Here is a 27,739-nt window from a genome sequence, read left to right as displayed (position 1 = left end):
ACTATCCAATCAGAGCTGACCAGACTGTTAAGGGACACGCCCCCCAACTGGTAACAACTAGTTGGTTATTTAGTAACGGATTACCGCCAAGAATAGATGGATTTTTAGAAGAGGGAGATGGAAAAAGACCTTTCCAGGTACTGGCCTGGTATTCCAGTGCTTCCAGGTTCAGTGCACACAAAAAAACAGCAAGGTCAGATGACTGGTGCAAAATATAATAAAATGTATGTATTTGTAAATAAAAAAAGTAACTGAAAAAAAAAAAGTATAGTAAATAATTCAGTCCCATTGAGGATAACGCACTCCAGCTTTTCGGTCTTTATATAGAATTTCCTCTGTCTGACCATTTACCATTTCTGATCTTGTCCAGATAGTCTCATAAGAGACAAGAATAAGGAAATCTTGGAAATGGGATGACGTCTTTGATATTGTCAACTCCCAGAATGCACTGCAGATAGCGCTCAAACCCCATACCGAAACCGCCGTGTGGGACAGATCCAAACCTGCGTAAATCTAAATACCTGCAAAAAGAAAAAATGGTGAGAGCTCCTCTCCTATTAGGTTGTTCATAACTCCATCCCTCCCCCTTAGATATACTGGTGTGGTGGAAAAGCTGGATGATAAGCAATAAGATGACGACTAAGCATCTAATAGGGTGGATTTCTAGCGGCTCCAGATATATAAGCAACAAAACTGCACAATAATTCATGGAAACATCACTTGCTGCCATATGACTACACAACTAGGCAGATGGGCTATTCAGGATGATAGGAAAGCTTGGTGATGGTGGAGTCTATTGCAAATAAGCATGCCCAAAAAAGAGAGACAGACTTTTTATCAACCTGACAGAAGAACCCTCATATGTTTGGTTGATGCTGATTGGCTGAGAACAGATGATAGACAGACAGGGATTCTCCCAGAAGTCTCTTTGTGCTGGACCCCAAGTGCAGTATTTGTTTGTAACTCAAGGACCAATTGAACTTGGGAATAAGGGGGTAGGGAGGGGGGGGGGGGGGGGCTAAGATTTTAAGCAATAAAATTTGAATAGGAACTTACCACTGGTACGTATCAGTCAGTGCTAACCTGAACAACACAAAAAATACAGAAATAGTCACACAAACAGTTTTGTCATTTTAAGGAAGAATTTGAGTTACATCCTTTATTATACTGTACCTCAGAGCTGCACTCGCTATTCTGCTGGTGGGGTCACTGTGTACATACATTACATTACTTATCCTGTACTGATCCTGATATACATCCTGTATTATACTCCAGAGCTGCACTCACTATTCTGCTGGTGGGATCACTGTGTACATACATTACATTACTTATCCTGTACTGATCCTGAGTTACATCCTGTATCATACTCCAGAGCTGTACTCACTATTCTGCTGGTGGGGTCACTGTGTACATACATTACTTATCCTGTACTGATCCTGAGTTACATCCTGCATTATAATCTAAAGCTGCACTTGGTATTTTTCCAGGGGTAATCGATAAAGACCCTCCAGACACTGGAAAAAAAGGTGAAAACTGATTGGCCAATTACTCTCAATGACATAACCAACATCACCTGATGGTGCCGTAATGAGAAACATAAGTTAGTAGAAAAACTTACAAAATTTCATCACATGTTAGTGTTAGTAATGTTGGTTACAGTTAAGGAGGCAGCAAACCACAGACCTGAACCCTCTGTAACCTCCATATCCAAGTCAGACGATCATCACACATTCCACAAGAATTAAGTAGGTCTGGTCTGATCTATCAATGACATCACTGACTGGCAGACATCAGCACCAGGATCCTGTCCAGGGTAAACCTAATGCCATCACGCTCATCTCTTTTATAGCCAGTGAGTAACCTGACCCAGATTACATTACACCGAGGTCAAGGGAATACTCTGCAGATATATTTTAGCTTATTACAGCATAATAAGGAATCCCAACATACCTCGAAATAGCGCATCCTCCTGTGCCCCCCCAGTGTATTTCAAAAACCAGTTCCTATGTACAAGAATATGACTGCTATAATACTGCCCCTATATACAAGAATATAACTACTATAATACTGCTCCTATATACAAGAATATAACTACTATAATACTGCCCCTATGTACAAGAATATAACTACTATAATACTGCTCCTATATACAAGAATATACCTGCTATAATACGGCCCCCCCTATATACAAGAATATAACTACTATAATACTGCCCCCTATATACAAGAATATAACTACTATAATACTGCCCCTATATACAAGAATATAACTACTATAATACTGCCTCTATGTACAAGTATTTAACCGTGTACAGTGGGGGCTATAGTGCAGCTATAATGGTTGTCTTCCAGCTTTCCCAGACACAGACAGATTTCCCTCTCATATCCCTGTTGTCAGTCAATGTACAGGGTTGTCGGTTGTCAGCAGAGTGGAGAGAATGTGAGGGTGCAGAGATGAGGAGGTATAATGGCAGATATGTGCCTCTCATTACCACCATCATCTCTCCCATAACATAAGGCTGGAAATAGCTCCTTTCTTATTGGTGTCAGCTGCTGGGTAATAAAAGCCTTGTGTCCCGGCACACAGTGTGACATGTGAGGCCGTCATCTGCTCCTGATTTGGGAGGTTAATAAATGTACATTGAATTAATTGAGCAAGAGATAAAAATAGCCCAGAAGCCGTGCCATGGCTGAGCACTCCAGCCCCGATCCAGGATAGCGGGAGGAAGGGAGCCAGGGCCGCACCTTACACTTGAATTTGTAGAATGTGTCGGAAATGTATAAAACAACTGTAGTGAGTGTGAGGGAGTCCACCTGCCTCACTGTACATAGGGGTTATCCAGCTATACTACTGGAGCGAGAGCTGCTACACCGGGCTAAGAGGAGACAGACAGGAGAGAACTAGTTAAAGTATCTATCTGATCCATCTCCCTCCTGTCCATCTCCCTCCTATCCTCTATATAAAATCTATCTCATATCTATCTGATCAATCTTCCTCCTATCCATCTCCTATTTATCCTCTATATAATATCTATCTCCTATCTATCTGATCCATCTCTCTCCTATCCATCTCCTATCTATCCTCTATATAATATCTATCTGATCCATCTCTCTCCTATCCATCCTCTATATATCATCTATCTGATCCATCTCCTATCTATCTATCCCTCTATATAATATCTATCTGATCCATCTCTCTCCTATCCATCTCCCTCTCCTATCTATCCTCTATATATCAACTATATATCTCCTATCTGATCCATCTCTCTCCTATTCATTTCTCTCCTGTCCATCTCCCTCCTATCTATCCTCTATATAATATCTATCTGCTCCATCTCTCTCCTATCCATCTCCTATCTATCCTCTATATAATATCTATCTGATCCATCTCTCTCCTATCCATCTCCTATCTATCCTCTATATAATATCTATCTGATCCATCTCTCTCCTATCCATCTCCTATCTATCCTCTATATAATATCTATCTGATTCATCTCTCTCCTATCCATCTCTCTATCTGTCTTTCTAATATCCACCCATCCTCTATCATCCCTTCAGCAATCTCCCAATAAGAGATGAAATTAATTACGTGTCCAGACGTGACTGCAGGATGTGAAGCCTCTCTTCTCTCAAGCTCCCGCCAAAAAGTTCTCCGATGCCAGGAACGAGCAGATCCACAGCGGCTACCTGGAGCAGACAAGAAGAGGATTCCATTGCGGTAATAAAACCCCTGTCCTCCGGGGGGCGGAAACAGAGCATTGGGTTGGGGGTGGGGACCTGGATCGATCATCCCATCACCAAGGGGCGATATTTAGAATAAAACGTGGTGTCCTGGGCTGACGTGACTATCCCTGACAGATGTTTTGGAGACGGTTATCAAGGAGAAAAGAAAAAACATGAATTATAAATGCTATGATAGATAATAAGGTGCTATGCTATGATAGATAATAAGGATAATAAATGATAGATATAAAGGCCAGTTGCCACCTAGTCTACCTGCTGTCAAGAACTCTACACACTTGGTTGCCATCAATCATACAGTTTGTAGCAAAAAAATAAAAGAAAAATCGAATAAAAGAAAAAAAACCTCCATGATCACATACAACGATCAGTGGATGTTACATAGGGAAAGAGATGGTGGTAACAGACTGTCATTGGTAAGAGGAGTGACACCATGGAGATACGATTAGGAACCCTCCCGCTATCACTGGAGCTTACATTCTAGTAAAGGATATACGTATGTGATGAAGGGGTTTAAGGGGTACTCCGGCGAAAATTCTCTTTTTTTTCAAATCAACTGGTTTCAGAAAGTTATAGAAATTTGTAATTTACTTCTATTTAAAAATCTCAAGTCATTCAGTACTTATCAGCTGCTGTATGTCCCGCAGGAAGTGGTGTATTCTTTCCTGTCTGGCACACTGCTCTCTGCTGCCACCTCTGTCCATGTCAGGAACTGTCCAGAGCAGGAGAGGTTTTCTATGGGGAGTTCTCTGGGCAGTTCCTGACATGGACAGAGGTGGCAGCAGAGAGCACTGTGTCACCCTGGAAAGAATACACCACTTCCTGCAGGACATACAGCAGCTGATAAGTACTGGAAGACTTGAGATTTCTAAATAGAAGTAAATGACAAATCTATATAACTTTCTGAAACTAGTTGATTTGGAGGAAAAAAAAATTCGCTGGATAATCCCTTTAACATATATTACTGCCTAGGGCTAAAAAAAAACAGCACACAATTGTTTATAAACTAAATGATTAAAGGGATTTGTCTGCTAGAAAATTATCTACTGTCTAAATCAAGTTTTTATGTTAAACATATTTTTTTTTGCATTTTTGGAGAGATTTTTTAAAATTTTTTTCAAATTTTAATGTTTATATTAAAATAATCCTGAAAACTTGCAATTTCCATGCAGGACACTGACTAAAATTGAGCTGAGACTTCCTGCTCTGTGGAGATCATTCCCCAGGTGTCTCCTCCTTATCATCACAGACAGGATTAGAGTGACAGGTAACACTTGTATATAGATCACAACTCAGCCCCACCTCCTTGTACAATGCCATCTATAAAAGGTCACTGAGCATGCCCAGACACCTTTCTCATTCACATGAATCGGACAGGTCCCCTCTATGGTGTCCTATGGGTCTTGCTGTAAAGCATCTCCCTAAATGCTGGTAAAATAGCTCAGGCAAGATGGCAGCCCCATAATAATGTTCTAAAAAAATCTAATCTGAAAATAGAAATAGGTTAGTAATAAAATCAACATGTTCCAGTATTTGGCTCTGATAAGAAAAGAAAAAAAATCTAGCTGATAAATTCCCTTTAACACATGCTTTGGGTATTGGGCACTTCTATATGAATGGAAACTGCCAGTCAGTAAGCTGCTATGTGCAGCCTCAGCACACTTATGGCTCAAACATTACAAAGAAAAGGAAAGTAGACATATTTAGAAGTGGGTCCAAACCACAGAAATCCTTTATAGTTTTTCTCAGTGTTGGTTCCACTCCTGGTTTTGGTTAAAAAAATACTGACTCAGACCTATGTGTAACAGACGCTTAAAGGAGACCTGTCACCCCCCGTGCCGGGGTGACAGGCTTCCGACCCCCCGTTACAGCCCCCTATACTCACCTGATCCCGCCGGGTCCCGCTTCCTGATCCGGTCGGGTCACGGAGATATGAGCGCCCGAAGCCCGGCGCGCGCGCTCACAGGAGAGTCCGATGCCCATAGAGAATGACGGAGCATCAGACTCCCCATTCATTCTCTATGAGCGTCGGACTCTCCTGTCAGCGCGCGCGCCGGGCTTCAGGAACCCGTGGGATCAGGTGAGTATAGGGGGCTGTAACGGGGGGTCGGGAGCCTGTCACCCCGGCACGGGGGGTGACAGGGGTTAGAGAAAGCACAGCTACATTTCTTCAAAAACAGCGCCACCCCTGTCCACAGGTAGTGTGTGGTATTACAATTTGGCCCCATTGACTTCAATAGAACAGAGCTGTAAGACCCCCACACCCGAATTGGGCACAAGAGTTGTGCTGTTTCTGGAAGGAAACAGCCATGTTTTTCTAACCCCGAACAATCCTTTTAAGCAGGGCTGTGGAGTTGGTAAGCCGCAGCTCCGACTCAGACTCCTGAATTTTATCAGGACCGACTCCAACTCCGACTCTAGTGATATAGAGAAGTCACACATAGTGATATAGAGAGGGGTCACACAAAGTGATATAGAGGTCACACAGTGATATAGAGAGGGGTCACACAAAGTGATATAGAGTGGGGTCACACATAGTGATATAGAGAGGGGTCACACACAGTGATAAAGAGGTCATACAGTGATATAGAAGGTCACTGTGGGGGCACACAACAACACACACACACACACACACACTAGAACACTGAAGAAAAACACACATCTTCAGAAAACACCACACTGAGGACAGAGGTTACTGCTACACTACTTATGTCTTCTCCTCCTCCTCCTCTATATTACACAGGATATCTCCATATTACACTGCTACTCATATACAGTCATCCAGCATCCAGGGAGAGAACAGCACAGATCTCCCCCCACACAATGGACTCTTCCAGCTCAGAAACAAACTGCCAAATAGTGACCGACAACTTTTCCATGACCCCCCTTATGTAATAGGGCCAGTGTCCTATTACTGATATATTCCCTGACCCCCCTTATGTAATAGGACCAGTGTCCTATTACTGATATATTCCCCTACCACCCTTATGTAATAGGGCCAGTGTCCTATTACTGATATATTCCCTGACCCCCCTTATGTAATAGGACCAGTGTCCTATTACTGATATATTCCCTGACCACCCTTATGTAATAGGGCCAGTGTCCTATTACTGATATATTCCCCTACCACCCTTATGTAATAGGGCCAACGTCCTATTACTGATATATTCCCTGACCCCCCTTATGTAATAGGACCAGTGTCCTATTACTGATATATTCCCCTACCACCCTTATGTAATAGGGCCAGTGTCCTATTACTGATATATTCCCCTACCACCCTTATGTAATAGGGCCAGTGTCCTATTACTGATATATTCCCCTACCACCCTTATGTAATAGGGCCAGTGTCCTATTACTGATATATTCCCCTACCACCCTTATGTAATAGGGCCAGTGTCCTATTACTGATATATTCCCCTACCACCCTTATGTAATAGGGCCAGTGTCCTATTACTGATATATTCCCTGACCCCCCTTATGTAATAGGGCCAGTGTCCTATTACTGACATATTCCCCGACCACCCTTATGTAATAGGGCCAGTGTCCTATTACTGATATATTCCCCGACCCCCCTTATGTAATAGGGCCAGTGTCCTATTACTGATATATTCCCCAACCCCCCTTATGTAATAGGGCCAGTGTCCTATTACTGATATATTCCCCTACCACCCTTATGTAATAGGGCCAGTGTCCTATTACTGATATATTCCCTGACCCCCCTTATGTAATAGGGCCAGTGTCCTATTACTGATATATTCCCCGACCACCCTTATGTAATAGGGCCAGTGTCCTATTACTGATATATTCCCCGACCCCCCTTATGTAATAGGGCCAGTGTCCTATTACTGATATATTCCCCAACCCCCCTTATGTAATAGGGCCAGTGTCCTATTACTGATATATTCCCCGACCACCCTTATGTAATAGGGCCAGTGTCCTATTACTGATATATTACCCGACCACCCTTATGTAATAGGGCCAGTGTCCGATTACTGATATATTCCCCGACCACCCTTATGTTATAGGGCCAGTGTCCTATTACTGATATATTCCCCGACCACCCTTATGTAATAGGGCCAGTGTCCTATTACTGATATATTCCCCTACCACCCTTATGTAATAGGACCAGTGTCCTATTACTGATATATTCCCCTACCACCCTTATGTAATAGGGCCAATGTCCTATTACTGATATATTCCCTGACCCCCCTTATGTAATAGGACCAGTGTCCTATTACTGATATATTCCCTGACCACCCTTATGTAATAGGGCCAGTGTCCTATTACTGATATATTCCCCTACCACCCTTATGTAATAGGGCCAATGTCCTATTACTGATATATTCCCTGACCCCCCTTATGTAATAGGACCAGTGTCCTATTACTGATATATTCCCCTACCACCCTTATGTAATAGGGCCAGTGTCCTATTACTGATATATTCCCCTACCACCCTTATGTAATAGGGCCAGTGTCCTATTACTGATATATTCCCCTACCACCCTTATGTAATAGGGCCAGTGTCCTATTACTGATATATTCCCCTACCACCCTTATGTAATAGGGCCAGTGTCCTATTACTGATATATTCCCCTACCACCCTTATGTAATAGGGCCAGTGTCCTATTACTGATATATTCCCTGACCCCCCTTATGTAATAGGACCAGTGTCCTATTACTGATATATTCCCCTACCACCCTTATGTAATAGGGCCAGTGTCCTATTACTGATATATTCCCTGACCCCCCTTATGTAATAGGGCCAGTGTCCTATTACTGATATATTCCCTGACCCCCCTTATGTAATAGGGCCAGTTTCCTATTACTGATATATTCCCTGACCCCCCTTATGTAATAGGACCAGTGTCCTATTACTGATATATTCCCCTACCACCCTTATGTAATAGGGCCAGTGTCCTATTACTGATATATTCCCCTACCACCCTTATGTAATAGGGCCAGTGTCCTATTACTGATATATTCCCCTACCACCCTTATGTAATAGGGCCAGTGTCCTATTACTGATATATTCCCCTACCACCCTTATGTAATAGGGCCAGTGTCCTATTACTGATATATTCCCTGACCCCCCTTATGTAATAGGGCCAATGTCCTATTACTGATATATTCCCTGACCACCCTTATGTAATAGGGCCAGTGTCCTATTACTGATATATTCCCTGACCCCCCTTATGTAATAGGGCCAGTGTCCTATTACTGATATATTCCCTGACCACCCTTATGTAATAGGGCCAGTGTCCTATTACTGATATATTCCCTGACCACCCTTATGTAATAGGGCCAGTGTCCTATTACTGATATATTCCCTGACCCCCCTTATGTAATAGGGCCAGTGTCCTATTACTGATATATTCCCTGACCACCCTTATGTAATAGGGCCAGTGTCCTATTACTGATATATTCCCCTACCACCCTTATGTAATAGGGCCAGTGTCCTATTACTGATATATTCCCTGACCCCCCTTATGTAATAGGGCCAGTGTCCTATTACTGATATATTCCCTGACCCCCCTTATGTAATAGGGCCAGTGTCCTATTACTGATATATTCCCTGACCCCCCTTATGTAACAGGGCCAGTGTCCTATTACTGATATATTCCCTGACCCCCCTTATGTAATAGGGCCAGTGTCCTATTACTGATATATTCCCTGACCACCCTTATGTAATAGGGCCAGTGTCCTATTAGAATGTTGCTCATAATATATATTCATGAGCAAAACTTGTAAAATTCATATCAAAATTCAATTCTACATTTTTTAAAGACTCCAACCAAAACTAGCTCTGACTCCGACTCCACAGCCCTGCTTTTAAGGCTATATAAACACACTATTCTGGGAATTATTCTGGTCAGTATTTTTACCAAAACTAGGAATGGAAACAACACAGAGAAAACCTGGATAGATTTACAATATCTGTGTTTTGGATTTATTTCAAAACTGAATAAAATAAGGCTTGTAATTCTGCGTGTGCAAATATATCACTTTTTGGCCCCAAAAATTAAGGATGAATGTGGAATCAGTGAAAAACACGGATCCCTTAGACTTCTGTTCATGCTGTGATCTTCCTCCGCACTAAGATATGTCCTATTTTTTCATGGCCCGGATCGCGGCATGGATCATCTGAAAAGTCTAATTGGGTCCAATGTCCCCAAAAATTGTCCATGGTCACAGATCCGCGATCACGGATAATTTCACAGGAGGTGTGAATAAAGCCTCTGATGAAACAATCCGCCACATTTCCCATTGAGCAATTTCCACAATCTACAAAAACTACTGTTAAGAAACCAGGAAATGTGAACAACTCTGAATTCTGTGTAAAAGTATCTGCTCGCCCCAGGAGACTTATAATAATAATAATAATAATTTTATTTGTATAGCACCAACAGATTCCGCAGCGCTTTTTATTTGTATAATAAATAGAGAACATCAATCTGTCACCAACATCTACATCCAACCTGGCTTCACCTATGTGTCTGTATGTATGTGACCATGGATGTGGATCTATACAGGACAACACTGCACCTGACCAACCCATAATGCATGAAGGCATCAGAAGCTCCCGGTAAGGCTAGGTTCACACTACGTTTTTGCAATCCGTTTCTTTCATCCATTTTCTTGCAGAAAAACGGATGGAAAAAAACGGATGCATCCGTTTTGATCCATTTTTCCATTGAATTCCATTATATAAAAAAACAAAAACAAAAAAACGATCAAAAGCGGATCCATTTTTTTTTAACAGACACAGAAATGAGGTCGGCTACGTTTTTGTGTCCGTAAAAAAAAAAAAAACAGATCTGTTTTGATCCTTTTTTTTTTTTATAATGAAATTCAATAAAAAGATGGATCAAAACGGATGTACACACGCCTCAGTTTTTTCCATCCGTTTTTAAAAAAAAAACGGATGGCAAAAACGTAGTGTGAACCCAGCCTAATACAGCATAGGGGCGATCTCTTACAAGTGTAACTTCTATTTCACAGCTGACACTCCACTCTAAAGGCCGCAAGGCACAATGCCTTCAGTCCTGAACATTTAACCACTTAGTGATTTGACAGAAGCATTTTACAAAACCTTTGATGTGTCATAGCTACATAACATATATAGAAACCCCTCCTTACCGTGTGCTGAGGCCCATCTTCATTGTCACGGGCGTAGAATGGCTTGAGGTCATAAGGGTAGTTGATGACAAACACAGGAATTTCACCACAATGTCTGACCAAATACTTTTCGTGTTCTGTCTGCAAGTCACAGCCCCACTGCAAGGTAGAAACACACTCAATTTTTGAGATCATAACACAGAAACCCTAAGGATTGCTCTTTAACCCCTTTCCGTCAGTAACATGTATATATACGTTCCTACTGCATATAGCTCGTGCAGTAGGAATGTATATGTACGTTCCTGACTGAGGGGCTGACTGATGTGTGCGGGACCGTTGCAGTGAGAGCAATCCCGCTCACATCAGTGTGTCCGGGCCCGGGGTAATAAGAGGTAGCTGCGATCCTGCAGCTGCGTATCATTAACCCCATAAACGCTACAATCTATAGCAATCACTGCATTTAAGGTACTCAGTGACAGAACAAGCATCTACCACTGAGTGATGGGGAGCCCCGCAGCATGGTCCCGATCGCATGTACCGACGGGTGGGGGTAAGCCTCTTACCTCCTTCATGTCGGTTCAGCGATCCATGTATAGAGTCTGCTCTCAGGCAGGCTCTATACATAGATCGTCGATAACACTGATCTGTGCTATGGCATAGCATAGATCAGTACATGCAATCTAATGATTGCATGTTGTACAGTGAAAAAAAAGTTAATAAAAAAAAGTTTTTAAAAGTATTAAAAAACCCCTTATACCCCTGCCCCCAAACATATTATATATCGTAGCGTGCGGAATAGTCCACTCTATTAAAACATAACATTATTGTTCCCGCACGGTGAACGGTGTAAATGAAAAAAATAAAATAAAATACACACCAGCATTGCTGATTTTCTTAAATTATATATCAGAAAATTAATAAAAAGCAATCAAAAATTTTCTGTTACACCAGTATGATATTAATAAAAATTAGAGATCATGGCGCAAAAGAAATGACACCCCAACTAGCCCTATAGGTGGAAAAATAAAAGCGCTATGGCTCTTAGAAGGCGGGGAAGAGCATTGCATTAATTTGACCTGGACTTTTGTGCATCAAAAGGCTCAGTCTTGAAGGGGTTAAAGAGGACATTTCATCTCCAGGGCTTTTTCTAATCCCAGATAACCCCTTTAAGTATTACAAACGGTCTATTCATATCAGGTCCTTCAGAGGGAGAGACCCCTTCTATGACAGCTCTCGGAGTCAAGAGATGAGGTTCCTAAACCCAACTTTCTTAGAAACAGATACAACAAAGAAACAGCCCTGCTAGAAATGTGACAGAAGAAGCCGTCTCCCCCTCACAGCAGTCACTCCAAGACATTGTCAATCGATCGTCTTACGTAACAAACCAAGGAAGTCCCGCTGACCTCTCAAGTACCTCGGTTTTGTGCTGAAATGAAGTTGCCGCTTTCTTCAGAATTTCTAATGCTTCGGAATAAGACATTCTACAAAGAAGAAGAAAGACTGTAAGACATGAGCCGTCTATAGAGAGTAATTACATAGAACACGCTCTCCTCACAAGGGATATTTGCAGTAGTATAAGCCCCTCTTCCTCGGCGGTTTTCACATAATCCTCCCCACTTTCTTCAGTGACAATTAGGCAGAGCCGGACTGACTAAAATATCCTAATTGCCGTATTATGTGCACCTCAATTACTGCCACTGGCTGAGTGTGAATGGGGGCAGGTAGAAGACACCAGCCTGATCCCTCCAGCCACTGAATATAATGTCCCCTCCCACAGAGTGCTGGGACTTGTAGTTCTAAGCAGTAAGATGGAGCTTCTCTCCAGAACATGTAAATATATAAGGGGTGGTCCATTTCCTCAAAAAAGATGGGGACCCAGCAATAATCAATAGAAAGGTATGGGATGCTAGTGTGCACACATGGGGGAAGCATTAGGATTATGTCACCCAAAGGCCACACATACACCTGGGGTATACAACTTGCGGCAAATGAAATCTCACTTACACGGTAAAGGTATTCTTAATAATTCGCTCCAGTCGTCCCTTGTGAAAACAAAAGGAGAAAATGTCAAATTAGTACCGACCCCCTCAAAAAAACTAGCTTACATGAGGAAGACCCCAATTATTATGTGTCTGACACTAAGGGTCCAATTACACGGAGCAATTTTAAACGATTAACAACTAACGATAAACGATCGCAAACAAGATTGTTTATTGTTAACTTGAAATCGTTCACCATATTACACAGAACGATGGTCGTTAGTTGCGATTGTTACTATGACCGTTGTTGCGATCGTTACTATGATCGTTTATTCCTTCTGATCCCAGCAAAACAATGAACAATGTGCAATTACACTGAACGATTAGTGAACAAATGCGGAACTTGAGCGAACGAATGTGGAATTACAGCGAACAATTAGCGATGATTTTAGGATCAGATCTAAATAAACGACATACGAATGATTTTTCGATTCTTGTCTGCAATTACGCAGGACGATTATCATTAAAATTTGAACGATATAACGATTTTTCGCACAATAATCGTCCCGTGTAATAGGGCCCTAATGCTCCTCGATCATCCAGGAGTGTGACTCTGTACCTTAAAACTCTAGCGTAAATTCTACTTACAAAGGAGCCAATAGCTGGTCTAAACTAAGGGTCCTATAAGATGAAGCAAATTTTAACGATAAACGATTGCAAATGACATTGTTTATCGTTAACCTGAAATTGTTCATCACATTATGCATCAAAGAACCATAAGTCGTTACTATGATCTTTTACTCCATCTGATCCCAAAAAATGCGGGAACGATGTGGAATTACACTGAGCAATTAGTGAACGAATTAGCGGAATTACAGTGAGCGATTAACGACAATTTTGGTGTCAGTAACAAACAAACGATGGATGATTTCTCATTGACCGTTTAATCGTTGCCTGCATTTACACAAAACGATTATGATTTCAACTGTCATTGTTAAAAAAACATTTGAAATGTCAAAAGTTTTGACATTGTCTCTATGACACCTCGCATTTCCCTGATGTATCTGGACGTAATAAAAGACCCTTGCTCTTCACTTTGGATGCTGTCGGACACAAGGGGTTGTCCAGCAAAAATCTTTTTCTTTCAAATCAACTGGTGTCAGAAAGTTATACAGATTAGTAATTTACTTCTATTAAGAGATCTCAAGTCTTCCCATACTTATTAGCTGCTGTATGTCCTGCAGGAAATGTTGCTTTATTTTCAGTCTGACACGGTGCTCTCTGCTGACATCTCTGGCCGAGACAGGAACTGTCCAGAGCCGGAGAGGTTTTCTATGGGGATTCATAGAAAACCGAGACAGAGTTCCTGTCTCGGCCAGAGGTGTCAGCAGAGAGCACTGTGTCAGACTGAAAATAAAACAACACTTCCTGCAGGACATACAGCAGGTAATAAGTATGGGAATTGAGATTTCTTAATAGAAGTAAATTACAAATCTATATAACTTTCTGACACCAGTTGATTTAAAAGAAAAAGATTTTCTCTTGACAATCCCTTTAAGTACTTCTCTATGACATATGAAAAGTTTTTTCTACCGACAGTGACACTTTAAATTCTAATGATGGAACTAATAATCATTCCATGTTATAGGGCCCTAAGACTATACAGTCTGAAGATGTGCCAGGTTCAGCCCGAGCCATAAACTTACACTCAGCACTAGACTGTATAAGTAAATTGGTCCCAATCATTGTTATTTCCTTATTTGCAGCACTCCTTTACTCTGTTCAGCAAGGTGTGTGCATTAGTGGTCACAGAAATGTCTACTTTCTGTACTATAGATGGACTGTTCTTGCTGTACCAGGTAATGGTCGATTCTCTGTTCCCAGATGGGCATGCACTTGATGCCGGAGCATGAGGTTGCCGTGTATACATCACATGTCAGACAAATTTCATGCATGAAGCCTATTGTAATTAATGTGTGACTGTCACAAAGCTGCATGGCTATTATACCCGTACTATGTGTCTACCACATGACCAGGAACTTGTATCCGGTGGAAGTACTAAGCAAAAGAGAGATGAAGGTTCCCATTCAATGACAGGAAACAAATCTCTGAAAACTTGAAGGAATTAACTCATAAGGTATATTCAATATAACATAACTATCTGTATGTATGACTACATCAGCTGCTCCTCTTCTAACGTTCCAGCACAAATATAAGCTGCCAGCCTCGGGTTTAGTGTCTCTTTAAAGTGTCACTGTCGTGTTTTTTTTTTTTTTTTTTTTTTGCAGAAATCAATAGTACAGGCGATTTTAAGAAACTTTGTAACTGGGTTTATTAGGCAAATATGCCATTATCTGCATTCAAAAAGACTTTCCCCAGGTCTCCCCCCCTCCTCCTCTTTCTCATTCACTGCTCATTATCAGCAAATCTCGACTCTTTTAAATCAGTCGAGCCCTGTCTGTTCTATGGAGAGGGGAGGGGGAGGAGGGAGATTAGTCACCAGCAAAGAGCAGAGAACAAAGGATTGCACAGCGGGACCTGTGTGAAAGCGGTATTCAGAGGTCAGAGAGTGCTGACTTCAGAGAAGATAGCCTGGTGATACAGCTGTAAATTAACTCTTTGTTGTCCTGTTTTGGTACCTCATTTCCCTCCACCCCTCCCCTCTTCCATAGAGAACCATGAAGACAGATAAAAAAAACCCCAATAAACCCAATTACAAAGTTTCCTAAAATCGCCTGTACTATTGATTTCTGCAAAAAAAGGACAGTGACACTTTAAAGTGTGTTTAAAGGTGTAAAGGGTAAATTTAGCGTTTTTCATACCTTATTTTATATCATACGTCATGGTGCTTGTTCAAGTAAAAAGTGTACTTTTATCAACTGCAGATTGTGTTAAGTGGGTGGGCCTCGCGGCATTAGCACCACTTAGCCCCACCCACAACGCCACAGTTGGCCACGCCCCCTCGTCCCCCATTGGAACAGGCTGGTCGAAAGGTCTAGGCCCCACCCCCTTTAGGGCCAACGGTGACATTGTGGGCGGGACTAAGTGGCGCTAATGCCTCGAGGTCCCGCCCATTTAACACAATCTGCAGTTGATAAAAGGACACTTTTTACTTGAACAAGCACCATGACGTATGATATAAAATAAGGTATGAAAAATGCTAAATTTACCCTTTACACCTCTGTTGAGAAGTCAGAATGCACAAAGGGGGTGACAGTGTCACTTTAAGGAAGAAACACTATAGCACCAGGTCTTTCAATGCTTAGACCATAATAACACGTTCTCGGTCTGTTCATGAGCAGGGATTTGGTGGTGGCCACCACTTATTTTACAAGTCAGACAGGTTAGACGGCAGATCGGTGACAAGTATCCACAAACAAACATTTGTGAACGACTTTAAAGGTTTCCTTGTCAATGAAGCGTAATTGCTGAGTAATAAAGAGTTCTGAAACTCTCTCATATACTCAGCAGAAAAATAATAATAAAGAACTGAAATGCAGCCAGTGTAGATCAGGGATGGGGAACCTCCAGTTGTTGCAAAACTACAATTCCCATCATGCCTGGACAGCCAAAGCTTTAGCTTTGGCTGTCCAGGCATGATGGGAGTTGTAGTTTTGCAACAGCTGGAGGGGCGGGAGGTTTCCCATGCCTGGTGTAGATTAATATTGCTGTTCACATCCAGATGCTGAAAACCAGCACACACCTAACACTTCTCACAAATGAGTGTTCACTAGTCGGTGACTAATCCAGATAATCCCCTATCTATGAATGAGGTAGGGCAGGTTACGTGTCATTGTGCGGATCACACCTACTTGCTGTCCCGGGGACACATATTTAAAGAAAAGGTTCATGTCTTCAGGGCACGCCGACAATAACGCTGCGGTTGTGTCTTTAAATAGATTCTCCATAACCTAAGAAGAAGAAAGGAGAAAGTGTGATGAGTCACAGGACGAAACTCTGCCACCTCCCGCAAGTATCTAAAATAGAACAATATACTATGTATACGTAATAAGTGAAACTGTTGGAAAAAGCTGAAAGTGTCACTGTCATTTAAATTTTTTTTTTTTTTTTGCAGAAATCAATAGTACAGGAGATTTTTCAAAAAAACTTGTAATTGGGTTTATTAGCCAAAAAATGCATTTTTATTATGAAAAAGCAGTTTGAAGCTCTCCCCCGTCGGCATGGTTCTCTTATGGAGAGGGGAGGGGTGGAGGGAGATGAGGCACCAAAACAGGACAACAAAGAGTTAATTTATAGCTACATCACCGGCTATCTCCTCTGACAGTCAGCACTGACCTCTCTGACCTCTGAATATCTGCTTTCACACAGTTCCCGCTGTGTAATCCTTTGTTCTTTGCTGCCGACTAATCTCCCTCCTACCCTCTCCATAGAGCAGACAGGGTCCAACTGAGCAGTGAATGAGAGAGAGGGGGGGGGGGGTCCTGGGAAAAGTCTTTTTAAATGCAGATAATGGCATATTTGCCTAATAAACCCAATTACAAAGTTTCTTAAAATCACCTGTACTATTGATTTCTGCAAAAAAAGATGAAACCACAGTGACACTTGAAGCTCTGCCATATGTCCGGAATAGACGCATCCACTGCACTCTCGAAGTGAAACACAATACATATCCAGACAGGCATCATGACCCTCTGGCATTCCTCAGCCCCCCATTTATGATGTCGGGGAAGAGAAATATCAGGCATCTTTAAAACCAGATATTTTTTTTTGTTACCCTAAAGATAATCTATCACCATAGGTGTCTGGCAGCAGCTTTTTTACCTTTCCCCATTGAAATCTCCTGCACGTCCTTTCCATATCAGAATCTCTATGTACGGGTACCAGCATTCTCTGTACTCTGTATGCTATGTTGGACTCCCCTGCAGACATGTCTCACCCTTTATACTTACCTGCATGCAAGAGGGACCTTGAGGTCTCCTTATTGGATACAAAGGTCTCTGGTGGTATCCTCTCCCAGACTCACATCATTATCATGCTGGTACTGGGTCCCATCCCAACTCTATAATATCTTCCCTGGAGTTTCTTCAGCTTGCTAGAAAGGCGGTGGTGCAGAGGGGACCTCCTCCGTACCTTGTAATCACCCTAACCTCTCCAATTTTTGGAAAGAAGTCTGGAGAATCACATCCTCATTTACTGACCATTCTTTCCCATATACTCCGGCCTTCTTTCTGCTCCGTTTATCTTACATCCCTTTGAATTTGTATCACTGGTCCCTAGGTCACCACCTGATCAATGCAGCCAAAGCCTGTATTCCAGGGCCGTGAAGACGTCCGGAACCGCCTACTATAACTCTATGGCTATGTAAGACTTGACAGCATAGATTGCATGGAGGATCTAACTGCACAACTTCATTATCGATTTACTGTAGGTGGTTTTACTGGTTACTATATAGATACTGAGGAGTACAAAGCCCTGATGTCTTCATGACTACAGGTGAAGCATCTTCTCTTCATCCCTGCCTCTTTCTATTCCTTACCTTATTACCTCCTTTTATCTTATATATTGGCTCTTTGGAGCCTTGTCGGATTATAAGTATTCAAGATTATTTTATATGCCTCATACACCAGTTTGTTTAGGCCTACCTCAATTGTTTTGGAAATTTTATAAAACAAGAATTAACAAAAAAAAAATGAATTAGCTGCATAGGGGAACGCAATTTTTTTCTTCCAAATCAGCTAGTGTCAGCAAGTTATATACATTTATAATTCACTTCTATGTAAAAATCTCAAGTCTTCTAGTACTTATCAGCTGCTATATGTCCTGCAGGAAGTGGTGTATTCTTTCCAGTCTGACTCTCTGCTGCCACCTCTGTCCAGGGGCAGTAGCAAATCCCCATAGAAAACCTCTCCTGCTCTGGACAGTTCCTGACAAGGACAGAGGTGGCAGCAGAGAGCACTGTGTCAGACTGGAAAGAATACATCACTTCCTGCAAGACATACAGCAGCTGATAAGTACTGAAAGACTTTTTTTTTTTTTTTTTTTAAATAGAAGTAAATTACAAATCTGTATAGCTTTGTGAAACCAGTTTGTATGAAAAAAAAATATTTATTTATTTTTGCCGGATTTCCCTTTAACTGAATCAGGGTGAAAAGGTGTCGGCTATGAAAGTTGTGTAGTCACCTTTAGAATCTGTATAGGGCATATTTATGAGGGTTATGTCCTGGACAGGTTCCTGGGTGGCTTATGACATGCATTATATGACTCTTCTTACTACCAACCTGCATGATGTCCTCCAAGCTTTCTGTGAAGGAGACTTCAGCTTCCACCATGTAGAACTCAGCTAGATGTCTACGACTCTGGGAATTCTCAGCTCGAAATGTTGGGCCGAAGGTGAAGGCTTTTCTGAAGCCTCTGAATGGAAACAATAGTGGACGTTGTCAATATGACAGACCATAAAAGCATAATAAGTAGGGATCCAACAATAGGAATATCAATGTTATACAGTATGAGGATCCCGTCCATGATGTGGTTCCCCCGGAGATTGGGTCCCTTGTTTGCAGGAGAGGTGGGTGCACATGTGCACATGGACCATCCTTCAAACATGAACATGATCATTCAACCATTTCTGTATCAAGACACTGAAAGGGGTTGTCCCACCATAATAATACATCCCCTCAATGTATTAACTGGTGTCAGAAAGTGCCAGACATTTCTAATTTACTTCTATTTAAAAATCTCAAGTATTCCAGTACTTATCAGCTGCTGTCAGTCCTGTAGGAAGTGGCGTATTCTATCCAGTCTGGACAGGGGAGGTTTTCTATGGGGATTTGCTGCTGCTTTGGACAGTTCCTGACATGGAGAGGGCAGCAGAGAGCAATGTGTCAGACTAGAGAGATTACACCACCACCTGCAGGACATACAGCAGATGATAAGTACTGGAAGACTTGAGACTTTTTAGGATAAGTTGTTCTGTGTGTGTACATGAGGAGCAGTATTATACAGTATCTGTCCATTATTAATCTTGTATATAGCAGATTTCTGCTCTGCATGTTGTGTGTGTGTGTGTGTGTGTTCCCCTCCCCTCTGATCCCCTGCAAAAAATTGTAACCAGTTAACGAAAGTCACTGCTAAGCTGATCTTGTAAGTGGATGACAGTTTAGCAGGAGGGGTAAGAGAATAAAGATGCTTGATAACTCCTTCTTCTAGGGAGCATTTTTGTCTGATAAGATATGATATAGTTTCTTATATTGCTTGGACTGGCGAACTATGCAAAGTTTCTTGAAACAACGGCGCCTACTGTCATTGTCAAAAACATGACACGTCAAGAGGCTAAGCACTATGCTCCCTAGCTTGCTGCTGAAAATGGGCTTCAATGAATCCTGTCTACTACGGAGAAAAGGAGATTGCAGCAAGTCAGAAGGTGACGTTTTCTTCAGCTCTTTCTAGAAATCAGTGGGGGTCTGAACACCCAGACACCAAAGGATCAAAACTTTAGACATGTCTATGTGATGTGTCAGCAGTCTTTGCATATTATAGGCATATATATATACGCTATAAATATCTGGAAATACAAAGAGGGAGATTTATCAAAGGGTGTAAAATATAGACAGGTGTAAACGGTCCACAGAGACCAATCACAGCTCAGCTAAAATAAAAGAGGAGCTGTGATTGGTTGCTGTGGGCAGTTTACACTCTGATGAATCTGGGCCATAGATTTTATATGCAAAGGGATGTATCAAGACCCAGCTATCCCAGCTTACCCTGACATGACCTCCAGGTGCAGCTGTCCAGACACTGTTAGGAACGCAGGGACCCCAAAAAACCCACCATCATCCTCCTGTGGGCTGTCTCTATTGGAAGCCTATAGGATAGATACATTATTAGTAATGACTCCAATTAATAATATACCCTTACTGGTGAATTATCAGTAGTGCACCTAGAAGTCCTGAGGGGACAAATACAGACCATATTGAAGGGGTTACCCCTGACTTCCAGACTAATCTCCCTCCACCCCCCTCTCCCCTCCATAGGTTACACAGGGCACGACTGATGTAAAAGAGTCGCGATTTGCTGATAATGAGCAGTGAATAAGAGGGGGGGGGGGGGGGAGCTGGGAAAAGGCTTTTTGAATGCAAATAATGGCATCTTTGACTAATTAACTGGAACTGAATAGCAAAACCTGCACTCAAAATGAAGACAAGAGTAGTGCTGTCTCTGGAAGTCTCTAAAGTGGCCATGTTTTTCTAACGCTGGATAACCCCTTTAAGGCATTCCAATGCTAAACAAGAGCTCTAGAATCTGCCCCACTAGTTGGCTGCTACAGGAATGCTGCCCTCATCCCACTGAAGAACACTACAGCTGTCCCCTCCCCAGTCTGAACAGCTGATAACAGGGAAAAATAGATTGTATTTGCCTGCAAAGTCAAAGGCATTAGCCTCACTGTCCCTTTAATGGCTCCTAGCTACAGAAATGTGTCTCTTGGAGATTAGAGTAATGTGTCATTCCCACACCTACCTCCACCTGGAAGAGTTCTCCAGCGCCCTCGCAGTCATTGGAGGTAATTACAGGGGTGTGAATGTGAACGTATCCATTACGCTACCACCAGAAAGGAGACAAAAAGTAAAATTACACAGTAGAACATAATCCGCATCGCTGCCCGGCTTCATCGTGGAAATTACATCATGGGATTATTCCAGAAAAACAAAGTCAAGCTCAGGGAACTCCAAGTAAGGCCCTGTTCACATCATGATTTCAGCATGTTTGACATGGAAAACTGCAGACATATACCTTCAACACTCCCTTGTGACATATCGTACCATATAGCTATACAGTAGGATACCAACAGGCTCCTAACAATCATCATTACTATTCTCTTCCGTATGTTGCCTCTGTGCAATAGAAAATCATTTCATGGACAGCAGCGCCACCTGGAGGTAAGACTGCTAACTGCAAATAAGCACGATAAGTAATTCCTGATACACTGTATCAGGGATAGGCAACCTTCGCCTCTCCAGCTGTTGCAAAACTACAATTCCCATCATGCCTGGACAGCTACAGCTTTAGTTGTGACTGTCTGGGCTAGATGGGAGTTGTAGTTTTGCAACAGCTGGAGGGATAAATATTCCTCATCCCTGCACTATATGCAGAAAGGGATTCTGACCTACAAATTGCACCAGCAGGAGCTTTTAGCAGACCCCATTAAAAACCCATTAGCAGTAATATGGAGTTGGCCCTTCCTTTGCAGGTATAACAGCTTCCACTATCCTGGGAAGACTTCCTGCAAGATTATGGAGGCGTCTATAGGAATCTCTTTGAAATTAAACACTGGATGTGGGAGGAGAGGGTCTAATTTGTAACCAGTGTTCTAGTTCATCCCAAAGGCATTGCATAGGGTTGAGCTTGCATGCAGCTGCTCAGCCAAGGAAACCTATGTCATGGTGTCTTGATCCCAACATCACACCAGGCTAGGAAGAATAAGAAACATGCAAACCTTGAAGAACTGATGGATGGCTGATGTGGCCTCACTGCGGACTCGGAGTAGTGAGCTAAATATGTTTGTCCTGCAGCGGAGATGAGGAAACTGGCGGATATATTCTGAGGGGTGATATTCCTTAATCTTAAAGGGGAAATCCTGCAAAAAAAAAAAAAAAAAAAACATAACAAAACATATTACAGATATTACACCATTTTCCTCAGACAGCAACGTTTAAGAGGAAGGAAAGGAAATAGGAGAAGTGTTTCTCCAAAAGGAAAGCATACATGACGATGCACGGCACTAAGGAATAACATATACTATAGGGATCGGGCACTGGGGATGTCAGGATAGGGATTACTTACAACGTCCCCTCATACCTTGGAGTCACATTCACCGATTACACGGATCTCCTCCGCCTTCAGCTCCACATTCTGTTTTTTGCTGACACTTTTGACCAATGATCCACAGACCTCCACCGAACAACCAAAACCGAGCGCGCTGCAAACAGAAGAGAGAGAATGTATGTACACAGTGACCCCACCAGCAGAATAGTGAGTGCAGCTCTGGAGTATAATACAGGATGTAACTCAGGATCAGTACAGGATAACTAATATAATGTATGTACACAGTGACCCCACCAGCAGAATAGTGAGTGCAGCTCTGGAGTATAATACAGGATGTAACTCAGGATCAGTACAGGATAACTAATATAATGTATGTACACAGTGACCCCACCAGCAGAATAGTGAGTGCAGCTCTGGAGTATAATACAGGATGTAACTCAGGATCAGTAATGTAATGTATGTACACAGTGACCCCACCAGCAGAATAGTGAGTGCAGCTCTGGAGTATAATACAGGATGTAACTCAGGATCAGTACAGGATAAGTAATATAATGTATGTACACAGTGATCCCACCAGCAGAACAGTGAGTGCAGCTCTGGAGTGTAATACAGGATATAACTCAGGATCAGTACAGGATAAGTAATGTAATGTATGTACACAGTGACCCCCACCAGCAGAATAGTAAATGCAGCTCTGGGGTATAATACAGGATGTAACTCAGGATCAGTACAGGATAAGTAATGTAATGTATGTACACAGTGACCCCACCAGCAGAATAGTGAGTGCAGCTCTGGAGTATAATACAGGATATAACTCAGGATCAGTACAGGATAAGTAATGTAATGTATGTACACAGTGACCCCCACCAGCAGAATAGTAAATGCAGCTCTGGGGTATAATACAGGATGTAACTCAGGATCAGTACAAGCTATGTACAGTACAGTTACTCAAATTTCTACCTAAATTAATAAAATTAATAAACAATATAATAGTATATGTGTATATCCTTTAAAGAGCTTCCTCAATCCTGTATTACCATAATAAAGGTCCATTTACACAGAAGGATTATCTGACAGATTATCTGCCAAAGATTTGAAGCCAAAGCCAGGAATGGTTTTGAAAAGAGGAGTAATCTCAGGCTTTCCTTTATGACATGTCTCTGTTTATAGTCTGTTCCTGGCTTTGGCTTCAAATCTTTGGAAGATAATCTTTCTGTGTAAATGGACCTTCAGACTGTCACAGAGAACTTTAATGTCTGTTACCTCTGCTAGGGAATTCTCTATAGGAGCCACTATGTCCATGGACTCTGAGCTCAGCAAAAACGGTGTAATTCCCCACTTTGCCTACAGAGGCGCTGCAGGGGCACTAAACAACTGGAACAGAAGTCCCCAGGCAAAAGAACAGATTGTCAGATGATCCTTCAAACAAAAAAAAGGACTGTCTGCAGCACAGAGCCATAGCTGTGTATTATATAGTCCCTAGTATGGATACTAGTATGTATATAGTAAACAATACATTCTGAATATGTCATACCTGTCCTTAAGACCGGGCTCTGCCACAATCTGGAGGCTTTCCAATGACGTACCATCGTTCACATGCAGAAATAAGACTTCTTTCTGTGAGCGGACGGAGCGGACCCAGCCCTGTAGGAAGAGGAAACAAAATGGAGGACAATATAGACCCCCAAAACTCAGCAAGTCGCTAATTTATGTGAATAAATAAATCCCCCCCCTAGATCAGTGGTGGGGATCCTATAATTCCCATCATGAGTGCTGGGGGTTCCATCATGTATGTGGTGATATCACTATGAGGATATAAGATTACCTGGATCTTTATATTCTTTGCACCTTCGTCTACATTTGCGGTGAGAGCTTCGTGCACACTTATCCTGGTGGCAGGTGCTGCACTTTGTCTCCGGTGACAATGACGCCAAGGACAACGTCCAAGGATGGAAGCAGCCAGCCTCCTGGGGGCATACATGGTGCCAGGCAGTGGAGGATTTTCAGATTAGCATCATGGTTCCTAAAAGAAAACATTTAAAGCTTTGTTCACACCTGAGTTGTAATGTTCCCTGCATTAAATCACCCACTATGTTTAGACCGAAAGGCAGAACAATGCTGGGATTCTGCAGGTTTATTCTCCAAAAGCTTATATCTCAGTGCTGGAGCGACAGATTGATACAAGAGTTATATCTACGTATTGAGGCTGAGAAGCCTTTTTATACACTGAAAAAAAGCTGCTGACAGGTTCATTTTAGGACTTGTCTGTATTCATTTAAACTGGTCAGGGTCTTTATTAGTTTAGGGGTTTGGTCTGGGGTCTGGAACCTTTATTAAAGAGGGACTATCGGCAGGTTAAAAGATTGTTACCTCTGGCTATAGAGAACAGAGGCGGAAGTGCCTGGAACCTTTATTAAAGAGGGACTATCGGCAGGTTAAAAGAATTTACCTTCATCCTCAGCGCTGTTCCTGAGTTCTTGTTAATGTAATGCTGTCTCTGGTAAGGTTGTTAGGAGCACTGGGGATGGGGATGGCCGCTACACAGGAGACAAGATTGTTACCTGGCTATAGAGAACAGAGGCGGAAGGGTCTGGAACCTTTATTAAAGAGGGACTATCGGCAGGTTAAAAGAATTTACCCTTACAAAAGCTCCCTATGTCTCTTACCTTCATCCTCAGCGCTGTTCCTGAGTTCTTGTTAATGTAATGCTGTCTCTGGTAAGGTTGTTAGGAGCACTGGGGATGGGGCTGTCGTCCCCAGACCCCCGATCCAGCCGCCCCATTGATAATCATTAGAAGGGGCGGCACGGCTGGAGGTTGGCAGTGCTCTAAACAGGATTACCGGTGGCTCACTTACATTAACAACTGTATTAGTTTAGGGGTCTGGTCTGGTGTCTGTATTAGTTTAGGGGGTGAGGTGTGGTCTGGTGTCTGTATTAGTTTAGGGGTCTGGTCTGGTGTCTGTATTAGTTTAGGGGGTGAGGTGTGGTCTGGTGTCTGTATTAGTTTAGGGGTCTGATGTCTGTATTAGTGTAGGGGGTGGGGTCTGGTCTGGTGTCTGTATTAGTTTAGGGGTCTGGTCTGGTGTCTGTATCAGTTTAGGGGACCAGTTTGTGGCCTGTATTAGTTTAGGGGTCTAGGCTGTGGTCTATATTAGTTCAGGGGTCTGTATTAGTTTAGGGGTAAGGTTTGGGCCTGGATTACATAAGGGGGTCTGACCTGTGGTCTATATTAGTTCAGGGGTCTGGTCTGGTGTCTGTATTAATTTAGGGGACCAGTTTGCGGTCTGTATTAGTTTAGGGGTGGGGTGTGGTCTGGGGTCTGTATTAGTTCAGGGGTCAGGTCTGGGGTCTGTATCAGTTTAATGGACTGATGTGGTGTCTGTATCAGTTTAGGGGACTGTATTTACAGAGCATCTATTACTTCTTCCAGGCCACTCTGCTTTGCCACTATTAAGGTGATCAGTCTATTACTGAAAGCCCCATAGCCTTTGTATGAAGCATCCATGTATGTGCTCGACCACTGCACCATTCATACTTGGGATCCATTGTACCTATCTGCAGGTCAATCCCCCTCCGTCATACATTTATCGATTATCCTATGCAGGAGTATGAGAAAGCCAGGTGCCTGCAATAGTGGCCATATTGCTTGTCACCCAGCTTTCCCAGGAGCAGATAAAGCAGGGGTAGGGAACATGGGCTCACCAGCTGTTGCAAAACTACAATTCCCAGCATGCCTGCACAGCTAAAGCTTTGGCTGTACGGGAATGATGGAATTTGTAGTTTTGCACAAGCAAGAGATAAAGCAAGTGACAAGAGGAAGGGCCAAGGACATCAGGGTGGTTTCTACTGTACAATGTATCACAGCTTAGATACATTCTACACAGAGTAAGTAGCTATTATAGTAATGTCAGATCATTGAAGGCACTACAGCTTCTGTGGAACTACAAGTCCCAGCAATACTGCACCAGAGCTGCTGCAGCTTGTAACCCTGGAGACACAGGGACGCTTCCCTGGCATCCGGTGACCCGCTGTCAGCATACCCCATCACTAAGGGCTCGGAGCCCCAGGGTGCACCACGGCCCCATACTCTCCATCCACCCCCGCCTCACCTCACACTGCACCGCAGGGACCTCTCCCCACATGTCGCCTCCGCCGGCTCCGTCCACAGTCGCAAAGTCATTGAAAGAAAACAAAAGGGATCGGCCATTTTCTTGAAGAACCGTTCGTGTATTATCCAATGAGAGTCTCCGCGAAAATGGCCGCTACACAGGAGACAAGATTGTTACCTCTGGCTATAGAGAACAGAGGCGGAAGTGCCCGTGCACGATACAATGAGGCTTTCTGGGAAATGTAGTTTTTTTTCTCCTTAGTGTTAGTCCCGCTGAAGACTATAACAATTTACTTCAGTTATAAGTGTAAAAAATTACCTTTAATCGCCTTTATATTTTTTTGTATTAACTTTTAGCTTTTGAAGTGACAAATAGGTTTCCAATGCATCTGACATTAGAGGAAAATGCAGCCACCATAACATAGCATTATTGTATTACTGCATGCTTGATGGTTGCAGAACACACTGGGTAACATTACTGTACAAGCTTGCTGGTTGCATGGCACACTTACACTTACTCACAATACCCTTGCAGTATCGACATGCCTGGTAATAGATTCTGAGTGGTCACCGACCAGGGCTGGGCAATACAAAGTGACTGTCGGTTTTACCATCCTGCAGTGCTATTGAGGGTGTCGATGACTACTACTTACTACTACTTACTACTACCACTTACCACAACTACCACTTACCACTACTACCACTTACCACAACTACCACTTACCACAACTACCACTTACCACTACTACCACTTACCACTACTACCACTTACCACCACTACTACTACTAACCAAAACTACTACTACTACTACGCTTCGGTCATTATTCATGCTAATAATTAAAGGTCTTGGCGCAGACGCGGTGGTGCCTCTTTTTGACAGTGTTCCATGGTGTAGAACCTTAAAGGGGTTATCCAGCACTACAAAAACATGGCCACTCTTCCCCCTCTCTTGTCTCTAGTTCAGGTGTGGTTTGCAATTAAAAGGGTTATCCAGCGCTACAAAATCATGGCCA

At 42.6% G+C, this 27,739-nt stretch overlaps 1 protein-coding gene and 1 non-coding gene across 4 annotated transcripts; one reads left to right on the top strand and one right to left on the bottom strand.

Annotated features, from left to right (window-relative positions):
• Positions 1-194: 194 nt before the first annotated feature.
• On the bottom strand, positions 195-26,814 carry NARS2 (asparaginyl-tRNA synthetase 2, mitochondrial). Of its 3 annotated transcripts, XM_069972016.1 has the most exons (16): positions 26,727-26,814; positions 24,442-24,639; positions 24,151-24,260; positions 22,650-22,770; positions 22,288-22,428; positions 21,312-21,392; positions 20,558-20,658; positions 19,076-19,208; positions 16,649-16,747; positions 12,862-12,899; positions 12,272-12,338; positions 10,879-11,016; positions 3,590-3,687; positions 1,951-2,003; positions 1,057-1,083; positions 464-521 (listed from the first exon to the last, which is right to left on the bottom strand). In XM_069972016.1, exons 2-15 carry the CDS (start codon positions 24,595-24,597, stop codon positions 1,079-1,081), a joined length of 1,341 nt encoding a protein of 446 aa, XP_069828117.1. In that variant the 5' UTR covers positions 24,598-24,639; positions 26,727-26,814; the 3' UTR covers positions 464-521; positions 1,057-1,078. The 3 variants fall into 3 exon arrangements, with proteins under 3 accessions (XP_069828115.1, XP_069828116.1, XP_069828117.1); XM_069972014.1 differs by lacking the exon at positions 1,951-2,003 and having other exon boundaries at positions 195-521; XM_069972015.1 differs by lacking the exons at positions 1,951-2,003; positions 26,727-26,814 and adding an exon at positions 25,066-25,148 and having other exon boundaries at positions 195-521.
• On the top strand, positions 4,432-4,589 carry LOC138794269 (small nucleolar RNA SNORA49). The gene has a single exon (XR_011363423.1). It is a non-coding gene; the product is annotated as a small nucleolar RNA SNORA49 (small nucleolar RNA).
• Positions 26,815-27,739: the final 925 nt, after the last annotated feature.

The sequence above is a fragment of the Dendropsophus ebraccatus genome, chromosome 5, assembly GCF_027789765.1.
Source record: "Dendropsophus ebraccatus isolate aDenEbr1 chromosome 5, aDenEbr1.pat, whole genome shotgun sequence".
NCBI classification, from domain to species: Eukaryota; Metazoa; Chordata; class Amphibia; order Anura; family Hylidae; genus Dendropsophus; species Dendropsophus ebraccatus.
The sequence above is the reverse complement of the archived record's forward strand: the minus strand, read 5'-3'. Positions and strand labels throughout refer to the sequence as shown.

Bases quoted from the DNA above. Each gene is read 5' to 3' on its own strand.
- NARS2 (XM_069972014.1), bottom strand. From the start codon at position 24,597: ATGTATGCCCCCAGGAGGCTGGCTGCTTCCATCCTTGGACGTTGTCCT. The intron at 21,393-22,287 runs GTTTGCATGTTT...TTCTGGTGGTAG, and splicing joins CCATCCATCAGTTCTTCAAG to CGTAATGGATACGTTCACAT. The intron at 20,659-21,311 runs GTAGGTGTGGGA...TCTATCCTATAG, and splicing joins GAGAACTCTTCCAGGTGGAG to GCTTCCAATAGAGACAGCCC.